The sequence below is a fragment of the Bombus huntii genome, chromosome 6 (genome assembly GCF_024542735.1).
Source record: "Bombus huntii isolate Logan2020A chromosome 6, iyBomHunt1.1, whole genome shotgun sequence".
Taxonomy (NCBI): Eukaryota; Metazoa; Arthropoda; class Insecta; order Hymenoptera; family Apidae; genus Bombus; species Bombus huntii.
Window position 1 is genome coordinate 12,612,787 of NC_066243.1, and position 16,081 is coordinate 12,628,867.

The following is a 16,081-nucleotide window of genomic DNA, read 5'->3' on the forward strand; positions in this document are numbered from 1 at the left end:
CGAAGCCAAAAATATCAATATATTTTTCAGTAATCAGTTTCTTCAATAAACTCCCTCATCCGGTAGCGTCTTCTCCATTAAGGGAGCAATAAAAACATAAATTTTCTAACTGCGACGCAACGACTCTATGGACATCGTTTCGAAAAGAATTAGTTTTGTTAAGTATGCGCGGAAACGAGGGGGCATACTTAAATAGAAAGTTACGTTTAGAATGATCGAACGCATTTGGAAGAATCCATAAAAATACTCGTGAAGCGCGCAGGACGTCATGGGGTTCGTAGCCACCCTCGCAAACTGCCACCGTTCGTTCCCTATCGCCGTTCAATCCCACCCCTTGCCAAATCAGAAATCTGCCGCTTCCATCCCGTCTCAACAGCGATGGCTGATACTCGGATCCGAGGTATCGTGAAAAAAGAACACGTCGAACAAGCATTACGCTTTCCTCTCGTTTTGTCGATCGATCATTCCACTACGAAACGAGGCGGTCGCGGTGACTAACAACAATGGCAAATCGGGAAAGCAAGGACGTACATAGAGGAAAATGAGAGACTTGGATGCCTCGCAATTTGCGTGGGACGATGGTAAATGGGACATACCTATCGAGATTCACTACATCTACGTACATATGCATATAGGTAATTCTATATGTATATGTTACGATGTAGAAATACACGTATGGTTTAACACGTTCTGTGCAGGACTAATTTTTGGTTGCTTTCCGTTCAGACCACGTGGGGCGTATACGCTCCACGTTACTACGATTGATAGTTTTGCTTCTGATATTTTTGCCTATGCCTTATACAATTTTTTTAATAATGCAGAAAACATAATTAACAAGAAAAACGAATAAATATAATTTTTAAGAAATTGTTTTAACAAACATATGGTTGAATATTTACTCTATCAGACGAGTCGGATGCTCCTACGTAATATTTTTTAATGATGTAAAAATTAATTTTTTTTTAATTATTCGTTTTACAATGAAAATTCCAAATGGCTTGAACGGAAAGTTGAGCGTGGGGCGTATACGGAACGGATTAAATAAAAGCAATGTTTAGGAGTACAGAAAAATAACACTGTTTGTCAGTACGTAAGTAAACAATATATTTATCATTATCGTTATTACTAAGGCACTTGTTACCGATATAAAAATGTGTACGTCACAAATTATTGCCAATGAGCATATATAAATACTGATATTAAACAACTAATTGCTTCTCGTAGTATAATCTCAGATATTATGGATGTCACCCAAGGGGAGTTTCTTGACTTGTTTTCGGTTTCTGTTACTGTTATTCGACTGTTATTAACAAACGCTTTCCATTTCGTGAAATAACACTTATTTTTCTTCACGTTAAATTGAAGGCACTTTGTAAGAGGTCTTCGCCTCCACGCGATGCTCCCCCCGCCCCTACACATAACAACTAAATTGAGTTTAGACTAAAAGCAAGATACGGTATGGTAATATTAATATTATCGTTAACTAGCAATAAAAATAATACATTAAATGTATCTGACCTGCACGCCTGGAAGCTGTCGCAACGAGAGTAACGTAACGCAACGATTTCGTGATCCTTGTTAACGATGGTAACTTTTTTGGATCGCACTCGAAAATAGATCTTCGCGTTTAATACAAGCTTCGCGTTACGATCGAACATAATAACCATGAACAGAAAACATAGTAGACAACGATAGTAGAAAGAAAGATTTTGTGCCTCCCGACATGATTAAAATCACTATCGATATAGACTTCTCAAACTATGAATGCCTTCTTTTATACGTTTGTACAACAGCTTTATTCTTTATATAGCCATCCGCATTAAAATCGTTACGATATTGCTATACAGAAACGTTTAATATACCGATAATAAGGAAACAAGAGACACTCGTAATTCGAGAAAGGATATATATATATATATATATATATATATATATATATATATATATATATATATATATATATATATCATGTCTAATATCAAAAAAAGATCGCGATGAAACGATTATAAAAATTTTCTTCTTACAATGATTTTTAATGCAGATAACAGGAGCGTTAAGTCTACCGTGTTTTGTGTTGCTACACGTAATTACTATACAGCGATCGCTTTCCAAGTTTCAGTCGAATAATACAGATAGTAACACAAATATCGAACGAATATTACATGATCGTTTTATTACTTTATTAAAAAATAAAGAGGTCGAATATTCGTGCTGCTCGCACAGCTACCGTTGTAGCAGTATAAAAGATAAAACCAAGCGTGCGAATAACTACAAAACAAAAATATAACTTGCGTCTCCGGAACTTTTCCTTACTGAGAGAAAAGGCAGGAGAGCTTACGGATTTTTCCTTCCACCTTTTTTGTGTTTTCATTTCTTTTCTTTCTTTTAATTTATCAATGAAATTCTATGATCTTCGATGAACGACCGTGGTTGGCAGACGTAACTGTGACGATTCGATAACAATGAAAATTCGATGATTAACAAGGAAACGTTAACAAGATAATGTTTTGATTATTTGAGAAAGATAACAGCTCTTTCTTCGAACTATAGAAAGAAAAAACGTAAAACATGGAATAGATCAGTCGGATAAAATTGGTGATCGTGATTGTTATCACTGGGGTACAGTACTTATCAACGTTATCGCCGCATTATTTCGGACTAACAAAAGAAAGTTACGTCAACCTCCGATATTTTTTTCCTTCACTTTTTTTCCTCTTTTTTCTTTTTCTTTCCCTTCTTTTTATAAGGTATGTATACACTTAAGCTGCCATGTAACTAAATATACATGTACGTCTCCTCTTTACCATGTCGCTTTGATTATTCGATAATAACCATTACTACTGGTTGTTTCGCGAGGAACATACAAAGTACAAGATTGACGGCCTCTTTTTTTCTTTCAATTTTCTTATCCCCAAGAACTAAGGGAAAGAAATACGCGAAAAATCCTTAAGGCTAAAGATATTTAAAGGTAATCTATAAACATCATATACTCTCCTTTTTTAATGTCCATAATATAACTGTATGTAGTATAAAACGTAAGAGAATTTTATAATCTAACAGTGATTTCAAAATACCAATAACTGCAATTTGTAACAGGTATAGACTTTACATATAAAAAAAATATATATATTCATTTTGTGTTCCCCTTTTCAAAGTATTTAAAAGGGTCTAAAAACGTGTTTGTCTATTTTAACAATTAGCACATGTTCATATAAACATCTCGTATAGACGGACGGTTATTGCTTTAAAACATGACGATCAATATTGTCGTTCTAATCGATTGCAAAGAAAAGGCACTTCGTTTAAGCATATCGCTTGTAAAATAGTCTGAGCATTATCGACACTCGATTGCGGTGTACATGTGTGTCAATATGTATACACACACACACATGCGATTCGGAGAAATCTGTTTCGAATCTGAATCATACATGTAACACGACTTGTTCCGTATGCCAACTTCGAAGTATAGACAAGTGTCCGTGTGTTAAAAATGCTTCGATACTTTTAGACGTTGCCGTTGCTTCCGTAAACATCATATAAAGATCACCGCTATATGAATCGATGAATATCGAATAAAATATCATTTATCGAACATCATACCTTCTTTCTTCTTGTTCTTCCATTCTCTCTGTACATAGTGTTTTCATAATAATTGCACTTCGTCCTTATTTCATTCCACAAGTTTTCAATGTACGTTCACAAACTCCGTGAACACATCAGGTATGACGCTGTTCTTTTTAAATTTAAATCACATGCGAGATCCATGATCGTAAAAAAATCTGATATGTCATGATATCAGATTCCTTTTGTAAACCAACGTGATATAAATATAATTAAACAACAATTTACTTGTCTACTCCATACTATCGGGAAGTATATGGAGCTTTCTCCATTCATTGCGCTCTCCTCCATTGACCCGAACGGTACGCACATTAAATATTATTACTCATAATAAAATGAATAATATTCAGTTCTCTCTCTCGCTCCCTCTCGTACAATGCTTTAGTATAGAAATACAAACTTATATACAAAATGTTGTGGGGACAAATGCACTCATACACGCATACAAGCATACAAACACTCAAATACCCTAATAATAAGAGAGAAAGAGAAAGACCCGAATACATTTTTTACATACAAGATGTCCTAAAAATCTTAAAATACAACGTCACAGATTGTATTCTTCATTCAATTCCAACAATTTCGATTATTCCATGCAGCAGGTGGTAAAAAATGGTGGAGGAGAAAACTAGTTTCTGGAGAAGCCTCAACGATAATTACGGCCTGCTCAACATTCTCAAAAATTTCTTCAGGAAGACTCGACAAGCTTGCCATGAACACTAGATTTTAAGGCTTCGAATTTCACTATTTTTTACCACCTCTCATTATTCAACAAGCACGATATATAACAAGAAATTCGTAGTATGGAATTCAATAAGAACTATAATCTTCCGAATTATCGTCAACATTTCTAGGACACCCTGTGAATGTTTCTGTATAGACATTTCTGTATATACGTTGAGCATAGCGCATTTTGTATTTAAGGCTCCATTCTACTTAAACTTTAAAATTTTTCTCGTTCACGTGCGTTTTTTTTTTTTATGGAATAGTCGTTACTTTACTGGTAAGATCCTCTAGAATCGTTCCATTTAGTTTAGACGTATTGAAATTGCAATTTTTTTTTTAACGAATCGATTTCATAAATTGCTTGCCTGTCATAGACAATTCTTTCCTCCATACTACAGCCACGTCAGCACGTTTTCAGGTTTTGTCGTATTAGGGTTTATCAGCGATTGCACATCGTCCAAAATATCGCTACTGAAATCTTCACTCAGCTGGAAACAAAATTACAAGAAACAGCAGAGTGATATTTGAAACAGTCTTTGTAACTACTTTTATATATAAAGATTTAATAAATACCTGTAACGATGGAACAAGATCGTCCGTCGAATCGATATTATCGCTCAGTGTAGAGAGATCTGGGGTCTCCATGGGTGCACCACCATCTGTAGAAGAGAAAAGAAAGAAAGCTTTTAATATTACCGTATTACTGTCGAAGCGAGTTCAGGTGTGATAATGTTCAAGGAAGACTTTAAGCTCAAGTTTATGGAAAACGGACCGTTGTCTCTTCTCGTGAAATATTATCGCTTTACTTCTTGATTATTCTATCTTCGCTGATTTATAAACTGAAAAAATTGTGTTCAAAGTTTATGAAATTTTTAATTATTGTATGTAGAACTTAAAAAAACTCAATACATATTTGTTGTTTTCTAAGTAGGATTTTCATCATACTATTATAAATTTGTATTCTTTATATCAACGAGATATATGTGAGCTGATTAATTAAATTTGTTTGAAGAATGTAGATAGAACAATTAAGCAATAGGGCGACGATATCGCATATAAAAGAACATCTTACCACTGGTGCCATCCATGTTATCGTCGATGTTTGCAAGAAAATCTTCAGGTGTATGAGGAAGAGAATAAGCAGAACCAAGACCCAGACCACTGTCTGCGCTTTCCTGACGTGCATGTTGTTCGTTGATTCCCGATAAAAATGGGTCCATAGCGGCGTCGGTAGTGCTTTGTCGGAGCATAAGCTCTTGCTACAGATAGAAAAGACCGCGCGATATTATGAAAGACAAAAGCGAGCGATCAAACACTCGAATAAGTACTCACCTGACGTATAATTTCCTGTTGCCGTTGCTTAAGACGCTCGCGTTCCATCTGTAACGACTGAAGACGGAGTTTCTGTTGACACGCTTGCAATGTTTGATTACTCTGAATGCCACCACCTGTGGGTTGTTGTTGTTGAAGCCAGTTTTGTGGTAACATCGCACCTGAAGTCGGAGCCCTTTGTAGATGTGTAGCTAAAACAAAACATAACGGAGCTCGATACAATATCCGGTAAAAGTTTAACAATTCGTACGAAGAGAAGTACGAATTCTCGCATGAAAATAAAGACACTCGTCTATGATCGACCTTTGGAAGCAACCTACGCGATTTAGAGTGGGTCGATCGCAATGAAACTTACGGATTCTTGGATCGAACCACGAAGTGGTACGTGTCTGATGATTAATGAAGTAGATTTCTCCTTCAGGAGTACGCGCTTGCTCCCATCCGTCGGGCAATGGACCTAGAGAATTGGTAGCGCCGGTCGAGGATTTCCCATTGTCGACGGCGGCAGCCACAGCTGCCACGTTCGCTGCTGCCGCTGTTTTTCGTGGATCTTCCCATGTCGTGGTTCGCGTCAGGTGGCTGGAAAATAAAATTATAACACGTTCAGACGTCGTGCTATTTTGTACGTATAGCGTGGCCCCGTGCAGAAACTGAATACGCCACGGCACGTACAGTTATCCACATATAGTAGGCGCATTCTAAAAATAGTTCCATTCAAAAGACGACGCGAAGGAGTAACAGCAGGCGCCTAGCGGTAGTTAGCATACGAGTTTTAACGTCTCGAGAGAGAGAATAAAACGTATTTCACGAAATTTCCCCAAGGATCAAACCACTTTGTACCGTTCTTCCACGTCACGATCTCGTCGTCAATACGAAACAGCGATCGAAACGTTATGCTCTGTTATTCGCGGAAACGCTCGGATTCGTCTCCTTTATTTATTCGTCGCGTGATCGGTGGCAGGTCGAAGAATCGAAAAGTTAAGAAACAAGAAGCCACGAAATACACGTTCCAACACATCATGATCGTATTTTAAAGCATTTCGCGGAAACAGACGGCAGCAAAAGCTGTACCGTGTGTTTCTGCGTACGAATGAGCCCGAACTCCGTTTTGAGAAGTTACCGCACACACCGCGATCTGGCTCCGATACGGGACGAAACGGTGTAGCATGGGTCCTTGAAATCGTAGCCACGCACGGCCCGGAGCGTCTCTTCGATCGTCCAACTAATTCCTCCTACTGTGCGGGACGAGCATCGTGGTTAATTAAATGGCAAAGCATCGTTCGGCAACGGCAGCAGCTTAGCACACGGGGATGTGGATGGAGTCGTGGTCGTTTTATCCGAAACGGCTTTACTCGGCACGAAAACACTACGTCGTCTCTCGGTCGACAAAAATAACAGCTAATGGCTGTGATTGCCGATCTCGTCGTCTTCCCTCTACCTAACGTATTTACCTTACTCACGTGTCACTTTTCAGCCGGGAGGAAGTAGAAAACACTACACCGTGCACGACCGCCGCTCTTATTTACCTTCGTGAAACGAATACCTTTGCGAACCGATTACCTTGCCTGACTCCATAGAAATTTTAGACAACGATCGAACATGCGGCACGCTTAATACGACACCGTGGTTCGAACACCGAAATTTCCCAATCGGGCGATGTATATCGGGCCAGAACCATCAACCAACAGATTCATCCGCGTGGCAAATTTCGTGGACGCGTAGGAAGAAGATTGCTTTTCCAATGATAATTCTCGTAACCATTTTAACGAATACGTTCAAATCGCTTGTCACGAGTTCCTCGAACAGCAGCCGCCACCGATTCTCGAATCACCACGAACGCAGAAGAGTTCAGCCCGCTTTATATTTTGCCAAAAATGTCACTCGTTTGCATTCCATGGACGATGACTTAATGCGTTTCGCTTAAGTCATCGGCGACGACATAAACAAGTTGTCTAAATCCGCATCGGGATATCGTGCACCGGTTCTCAGTATTTCCGAGCGAGAAACAAATCTTCTTACACGGTTAATAATACCCGCGGAACAGAACGCGTTTGACGTAGTTTTAACATTAAGAGCATTATCCAATCGAGATATATCTGATCGAGCGTGTTAAGCTGCGTCGTTTCCCGAGATCCGTCACCGGGCAGCCACGGATCGAGAAGGACACGAACAAAACACGGCTCGTCGATTCCTCTGACGCGATCTCCGGATAACGGCAGAGACGCGAGTTTACGATCGCGTCGATCGGTCAAGAAAATGTCAAATTTCCCTCCGAACTCTCGCTGAATGACGCTTTCCTCGGTCGAATTAGACGAAAGGAAATCGGACAGAACGATCATCCCGATGAACTTTTCTCAGACGACTCTCGAAAGCGATGCTTTTCTTTGCCTTCTCCTATCCTTCCCCAGCTGCGATTCGATCGTACTGATCGATTCAGCTTCGAGAGAAACTCACGTTTCCTCGTTGATCAAAAAAATGACAGAAGAATCGGTTACAGTTACGATTAAAGTAATAAAAAGGAAGGAAAGGAAGAACAACGGGGCAAAGGAAAAGAAATTGAAAATCTATCTCCAGGATGCGTGATCGGCGGTGGCATAGCAGAATACAGAACGGCGGTGTGTTCCAAAAGCTACATGTCGCGGGTCTCTCCGGGAGCGGTTGGATGCGTTCCAAGAGAGTCCGAGGTAGAGAGAGAAAGAGAGAGAGAGAGGGCTAGGTGGCCGAGAGGCAAGGGTAGAGAAAGGAAAGAAGCGAGAAGAGGAAAAGAGGGAGAGGTAAGCAAGCAGGCAGGCAAGTAAGCAAGCAAGTAAGCAAGCTAGCAGGCAGGCTAGCAGGCGAACAGGCAACCAGGCAGCCAGGCAGGCAGCTCGAGAGCATTGGAGAATTACAAGAGGGTTTCTGTGTGGCGCACAGCATACGGACTACGATGTATTTTTACTCCGGACATCACGGCGCCGGACAACTCGTAAATAGACACTCTCGCACCGACGCTCTCTTTCGCTTGCCTGCTCTTCTCTCCCGTCGTCGTCGTCGTCTTCGTCGTCGTCGTCTTCGTCGTCGTCGTCGTCGTCGTCGTCTTGGTCGTCGTGGTTGTGCTCGTGGTCGTCGATGCACGATACTCGTTACATCCCTCCAGCACCCTCCCCCCTCGAAAAAGCTACGACCGATCCCCTTCCAAAAATGACATCCAAGTACCGAGTTAATACATGCTTTTAACGACCTACGAGAACGAACAACTGAAAGCAGAACCGCTTAACGAACAATGCTCGATAACCCTAGACATCGAGGCATCCTCCTCGTTTTCCACGCTGTTTCATCTTCTCTCTAGACTAGGCGTCGCGTCGGCTGCTCGTTTCGGAAATCGAGGCGATCCCTTGTTTTCAAAGTCAAGCGCGCGAAACATCGATAACGAACACCGAGCGCTCGATACGAGACAGTGCGAGAAAGCAAAGGCCTCTTTGAATGAACGGGGCTACGCGTTCAGACACGACACGCAGCGTATCAATTGAGAATCTTCGCTTCGAGAGTACATAAATTGTAGCCGAAGTACGTAGCGAACGGAACATCGCCGTCACGTCGCATGGAACAAATATGAAACAATATTCACGGGCCGATTATGACGTCATAGATGATATTTACGAGTCGACTGGAAACCTCTAACGATACACGAAATTTCCATTTAACTACGCGTCAAAATCATCGAAGAAAATCTACGAATATCGCAAGGATTACTAAAAACCTATGAACCTTTGTACGAGCTCGAAAAGATTGTCCAATCGAAAATAGTTTTCTAATCGACGTATCGTAGTCCCCTCCGACTTCGATTAGCCGCAGCGATAAGTTATTATTCGAATGGCTGACAAAATGAAACGCCTGGCAAGTCGCTTGAAAATCAACGACGAAGAAAACAGAAAAAGGACAGAACGGTGATCGTTAGTCGGAAAGCGGCGAGAGCGAGTCTCGCCGAGGACGCTCGGTCCGCCTTGAACTTTCGATACATTCGAGGTATTCCCGGAGATTTGTCCTCCTATCTGGCATTCGTGTTTGCAGCGCAAGACTCTCTCTCGTCTACAGGTGTGTCGGGGTCTTTAGCCTGTCGAGTGGTCGAGTAAAAACTTCGATCCTTATGCGAACGTCTTAACGTTGTAACGCCTTTGCGGAAAAGAGCACGACCTACTCCTCGTTCCGTGGAAAACACCGATTACTATATAACGCGCATAATATTACCGATGCAACTGTTACGCGCGCGTGTACACACGCGCGCACACACGCACACGGGCACACCGTACATTGTAATACAAATAGATCGAACGTGACGCGCGCGTAAAATAAAGTCTGCCGTGTGTCGTTTATCTCGCGTTTTTAGCTCTCCTCGCGTCACGAATGTTATTTATCGTTCTGTACCTTTCGCTTATCGAGAGGAACGTCTTTCGAGACGCGGCACACCAAACGAGAAACGGATTATACCCATTCGACACGCCGCGTCGCGGAAATGTGGTCGTTCCACGAGCAATCAGCGCATAGTTTCCTCTTGAATTTCTCAAATAGCGTTATTTCTTTCCCCCCCCCCCTTCTCCTTTTTTCCTTTCCTTTTTTCTCAGATAAAAACTTAAAAGACACGAACAACCGACGAAAAAGATAAAATATCGGACACGATGGAAAAAAACAGAAGGAAAATGCGTGTCCGCGTTGTCGAACTGACCCTGAACACAACAGGATGCCGATGTCGCGCACACGCGGTCAACTTTCACTGCATTCGAAAATGCATAGGTACTAAACGTCCTCGAAATGAATTTACGAGGAAAACGGCTGGAATATATCGGCATGGTCGATTCCACTCGTGGATCGTTTCTCTGGCGGTCGTTATCGACCAGTTCGCGAGAGATTCGCGTTACTCCGTCGCTCGAACGAGGAAGTAGCCGCGAATCAATTGCCATTAGCATCTCAGCCTCGCGATTACGCTCCGTATATAACAGTATTCGTTTCTCGGATACTTTGGAGCGCGGGCGTGGTTCGTTACTCGTACGATTTCGAACGTTTTATCGCGTCACATAGGAACGCGTGATTTTTTGACGCGTGATTTCTACCAGTCGCAAACAATTCCGAATAATGCGCACCTATCTCGACCTTAATACCAGTGACAGCCAAAGAGAATTGTCGTTCGATTCTTCAGCTTTCTCAAAAATATAGCAGCAAAAGTAAAAAATTAGATATTTGCTCGCCAGAAACCAAAGAAAACATACGAACGAAGGAGAATCGGTACAACAAGGAATGACACTCGTTCGTGAAACGAGCTCGATAAACGAGATCCGTTGAAGCGAATAAATGTAGAGTCGGTTGAATTCCACGTATAGTGTGACTCTGCTCGTGACTAATGTTTCGTCAAACGATACAGTTGACGGAAAACCTTGGTTGCCTGCTCGTCGTGTCTCGTGTGTTCACCTGGCGGTGGAACGTGTTTCTCGAACTGGCAAGATCGTTGCGTTCGAGCGAGCGAACGTGCATCGCGATAAGAGAGCGATGTCTTTGCCTGTCTCTCCGAGAGAGAGAAGAGACGGCGCCGCTGTTTACGTCCGGTCGATGAAAGAAAAAAAAAAAAAGATCCCTCCACTGGTTCGTGGCAAAGTCGTTTCGTTTCGACGGTATACAGTTGCTCCTTCTCGCTGGTATGTAATACGCGAACCTAGCTAACGGGACCAACGTATAACATTATACGGCGAGGTAGTAACGCGCGAGTTGCGCGCCAACCGCGCGGCAAACGAAAAATCCAGGAAAATATCCCAACGATGGGTCTCTACTAAGAACTCTCCGTCGATCGCGTGAAATTTCGCGCGAAACAAGCGAGTTGGTTGAAAGACGATGACGCGATCTGGTCGCTTCCAACGATACCGGACGTTTAAACGGCGCGTCGTCGTCAACGTTTCTCTGTTTAGGCTCTCTCGTTATTTTCACTGGCAGAATATAGAATACACTAAGAGAATGCACGGAGTAGAAGCGACGTAACAGAGAGAAAGAGAGAGGAAGGGAAAGAGAGGCGAGGCGACACTTCCTAGAAGGTTTCAAAGAGTCAGTTTGTTCGCGGCTCGAATCACGTTTCAATTACGCAAATTAGATTCTAATAAGTCCCGCTTCTGGATAAGATCCAAAAGCTCGGAGAGACGGGCCAGAGGTAATTGGACGAACGGCGCGAGAGAAGAGAAATAAGAGAGAAGACACGGGTGCCGTCACGGTAGTCATTACTGCATAATACAACAACCGTGCGGCTCTCGGTTGGCTGCACTTCTTTTACCATCGGCCATTACCGAGCAACTCTCCTCGCGGCCGCTGTGTTACGTCTATCGAGGGAATGCCATGCTTTTTCTCGTTCCATGAACGATAATCCATAGTAGCACCGGAGCACGGCAGCAACTACTATATCTTACTATAAACAATTAAACGATATTTACGTCGGATCGGTCGCGGTCGAAATAGCCATAAATCGGTCGGAGAAGCGCGAACCCGAGACGTGATTAATTCTCGTCGATACAAGGCTACTCGGGTAAACGTAATTATTCGTCGAGCCACTCCTTTCTTTCCTTTGCCATTTCATTCCGCTTCCTGCATTGCGAATGGGCACGTTACCGATACATTACAAAGTACCGGGGGAAAACGGCTCCGTTTCATAGAAACGACTAAATTTCAGATCCTATAGGAAGAAAATTTCAGATATACGTTTCGATACGAACGAGCAAACGAAAAGACGCGACTCCTGGTAGAAAGTACGATTGCGATAAAACCTTTTAGAAAACTAGAAAGAGAACCTTTTAGAAAATTAGAGAACGAGCTGTGTTACGAGCATTAAGAACATAGAAGTTACGGCGAAAGATCGACGGGAAAGATTGTCTAATTACGTTTTTACGTAACATTTCGGTAGGACTTAGTGGCTCGAGAAATTAAGGACGAGGGAGTGATTAAATAACGATCAACGAAAGACGGTAAAATATACGTCAACGACAGCGTATCTGAAAATTGCTCGATGATTCGACGACGATACCTATCGACGAGTTTTACAACTTTCACGATGCTATCTCGAAGCGAAGGCTCGTTGCGCGACGTTCATTCGAGTTTCCAGTTCACGCTGAAATCATAGAACGTAAACGGAAATGATTTCCCTGAAAGAAATTCCCCTTAAATGGAACGAAACGAGACCGACCATCTCGGCTGTACAGCTTCCGAGCTTGAAAATTTTAAGTTGGTAGGTAAAAATAACGGTTCCAAAATAAAAGAAGGAAATTCATGTTCACATAGTAAAATATTTGACTGTGGAGGGTTGAAAGGGATGGACATTGCATAAAGGGATAATTCTTACGAGAAGTAAGATCCAATAGCTGGTATTCTCAAAAACTAACCTGCCTAGTCCTCGTTCTTACAAAAATGTCAGCGGCAGGTAGAATTCGCAGTAAAGCATTAATAGGCAGGGTTCGAACAGTAAAACTCAGGTAAAATTTTCTGGTAGAAGACGCATACACGAGAACAGAGATTTCTCGAGTTTCTTTTCCCGGCTTCTCTGTAAATTGCGTTCTTCTTGTTTGCAAATAAGAAAGGAGAAAGAGAAAGAAGGAGAAAAAGAGGTGAGAATGACGATGAAAATACTTGGAAATGAGGCGAAGAACAATACCGGCTAACCGAATGAAAGCCCTTTTCAATTGGTTTTGAGGAAGGCGAACGTTGAAAAGAAGACACGTTGAATATTTACAAAAGTACAGGTATAACTGAATGAACAAGAATCCCTTCGTTCGCAGGTGTAGTCGTTATCGATACGGAGGCAAAACGTATCGATTATCGCCGGGATATCTGTACGTGACATCAGCCACTCGACCAACGAAATCGTAATCAGACATCAAAGCAAACAAGGAGGAAAACGTAACGCGGTCGATCGATCGACTCCGAGGAAAACACGTGAACTCGAAGAAATTGAACGTGGTAATGCATGCCGACATTAGCTATTATCCTCGAAATTAAAAAAAATAAAAAAATAAACATAATAAAAGAGAGATATGTCTGAAAGAAAACGTTGTTCCATAAGTGGAACAAAGCGAAAGATGATTTGGGCGATCTCTAATTCTTTGAAAACTGCTGTTTCAAGCAGTTTCGTCACGAAAATCGTGAAATATTGGAAATTAGACGCGGCGATCGAAAAAAGAGAGAAACGTCCGAGCCACCGGCGAAATACAGGTGGGTGGAAGGAAGCGAATGAGGCGACAAAGCAGACGAGGAGCGTTTCCCACGACAGGTGACACGTGGGAATCCTAGTGACGGCGCAGGTGGATCAGGTTAAACGAGCGAGATGGAAGAGAAACGGGGAAGGGACTGTGGAGGTATCGAGTAGGCGGCTCGAGATTGACAAGGAGAGCCGAGCCAAGAGAAAGACGAGAAAACGGGATCCATAGCGGGGACAAGGAGGATATGCTAGCAATTGGCAGTGGGGAGACGCGGCCGAGAAACGGAGGAACGGAGAAACAACGATGAGTAAGTCGAGGTGGTGATAAAGACAGTAACGGCCTTGAGGTATGTGAGACCCCAACACGACGAAAATGTGAACCAGCCAGCAGTCGCGTACAACGGTGAACTGCTCCGATCCGGAGTAGGATCGTTTATTCAATGGTCATAGATAGAATCCACTTGGAGATGAATCAATAAGGTTGTGAAATGACTAAGAAAATGTCAGATCGATGTCGTCTGTTCTCGGCATTCCCTTCCCGTATCTTCTGCTTCGTATAATGCCGTAAGAGGATCGGCAAACGTGAAACTAGCGTTTATCGAGGAAACCTTAAGAACGTTCATGAACAAGGGTTCCGTTGATAGGTAACTAGTCAGATTCTGTGGACATGTTAGAAAAATGTTGAAAAATCTATATGATTCGATCGATTCGAAAAGAAGATAGAAATGGGCGGGAAGGGAGATAAGCAGGAAATAGGGAAAGGAAAGAAAAAAGAATAGAACAGCAGGCTTTGGAAAACAAAAAGAGGAAAGTAGACTTACTTGAGGAAGTAGATTTGTCCCTCGGGGGTGCGCGCCTGTTCCCATCCATGTGGCAGGGGACCTAGGTCGTCGACCGTACTGATGACGTCGTAGCTGCGTTGCTTCTGGTGATGATGGTGACGCGCGTGCGGCTGGGGCGCGTGCTGAGGCGCCTGCTGAGCTGAGGCGTAGGTTTGTTGAAGAGAGGCCGGGCTGCTGTGAGCGCGAGGATGAGCAACGGTGAGGCCAGCCGCGGCCGCTGCCGCGACTGCAGCCGCAGCCGCACCTGCGGCGTTTGATCCGGTACCAGCGGCAGTATTTCCACTTCCACCAGTAGCCGCACCTGCTGCTCCGGTAGCTGATGTACCGGTGGCGTTTCCACCGGGTGCTGGGCCGGCACCGGCGACCGCGGCCGCTGTACCAAACGCGGAATCCGCCGAATTCTCCCGTGAATGCGAAATCGAGGGACTCTTGCTACCCGTCGACGGTGGATTAAAGAAGGAATCTGGTAAATTGCGCATGCGCAGTGGTACTTGCAGCGGACGCTTCGAGTCTGGCTTCAGGACGCTGTCGAACAGTGCCTGTAGATCTGATTCCGAGTTTTGATCGATATTTACTACCAGATTACTTTTCGACAACTGGTCCACGTCCTGGTTCAGCGCCATTTTGGATCACGCACTCTAACGCGCTTCGTCCGTGTCTTTCTTTCGCCCTGTCGTCTCTCTCTCCTCGTATCCTGTACACTCTGCTGCTACCTTTCGTTCTTCTTTAGTTCTCCCCTCTCTTTCTCTCTTACACTCTTCTTTCTTCCCTTCTTTCCGTCTTCTCGCCTATCCTATCTCCTTCCTGTCTTTTTCTTTCGTCACCGTCGTTCTGAACCTTCTTTCCACCTCTCCCTCTCCCCTTTACGCTACGTTTGCTCTTGTCTTTTACGGTACACCTATGGGCATTCGTGCATAGCACACCACCAGTCTCGTCTCTATTTGACCTGTACACACAGTCTCGCTCTCCTCCGTCACTCCTCGATTCCTCGACAACGCGATAGCTTCTTCTCTTTTCCACCTGTGCGTGTCGCGAGAGACAACAAAACAAGCAGGACAATGCCGCCGCCGCCGCCGCCGCCGCCGTCGCTGCCGCCGTCGTTCTAACTACCACAAGGTCCCCTTGTACCTCTAACCTTCTACAATACCCTCGAATTTTTCGACGAGTAACGTCTCCTCCACCTCTTACCACGATATCGCGCACCAGGAGAAATCGACTCGTTTTGCTAGCCGGCCGTCTAGCAAACGAGTGCTAGCGTTCACCGTGCGTGGACACGCGATTACGTACAGGGCCTAGAAATTCCCGTGTATCCGACTGATTCTCATCTTTCCGCGCTACCTGCTGGCTGATACTGTTACCA

The 16,081-nt window shown here is 43.3% G+C and overlaps 1 protein-coding gene across 2 annotated transcripts; it reads right to left on the reverse strand.

Annotated features, from left to right (window-relative positions):
• Nucleotides 1-1,079: 1,079 nt before the first annotated feature.
• Nucleotides 1,080-16,032, reverse strand: LOC126866550 (transcriptional coactivator YAP1-A-like). 2 transcript variants are annotated; one of them, XM_050620285.1, is made up of 6 exons: nt 14,701-16,030; nt 6,035-6,258; nt 5,680-5,870; nt 5,420-5,606; nt 4,921-5,006; nt 1,080-4,835 (listed from the first exon to the last, which is right to left on the reverse strand). In XM_050620285.1, exons 1-6 carry the CDS (start codon nt 15,342-15,344, stop codon nt 4,740-4,742), a joined length of 1,428 nt encoding a protein of 475 aa, XP_050476242.1. In that variant the 5' UTR covers nt 15,345-16,030; the 3' UTR covers nt 1,080-4,739. The 2 variants fall into 2 exon arrangements, with proteins under 2 accessions (XP_050476242.1, XP_050476243.1); XM_050620286.1 differs by lacking the exons at nt 1,080-4,835; nt 4,921-5,006 and adding an exon at nt 5,018-5,186 and having other exon boundaries at nt 14,701-16,032.
• Nucleotides 16,033-16,081: the final 49 nt, after the last annotated feature.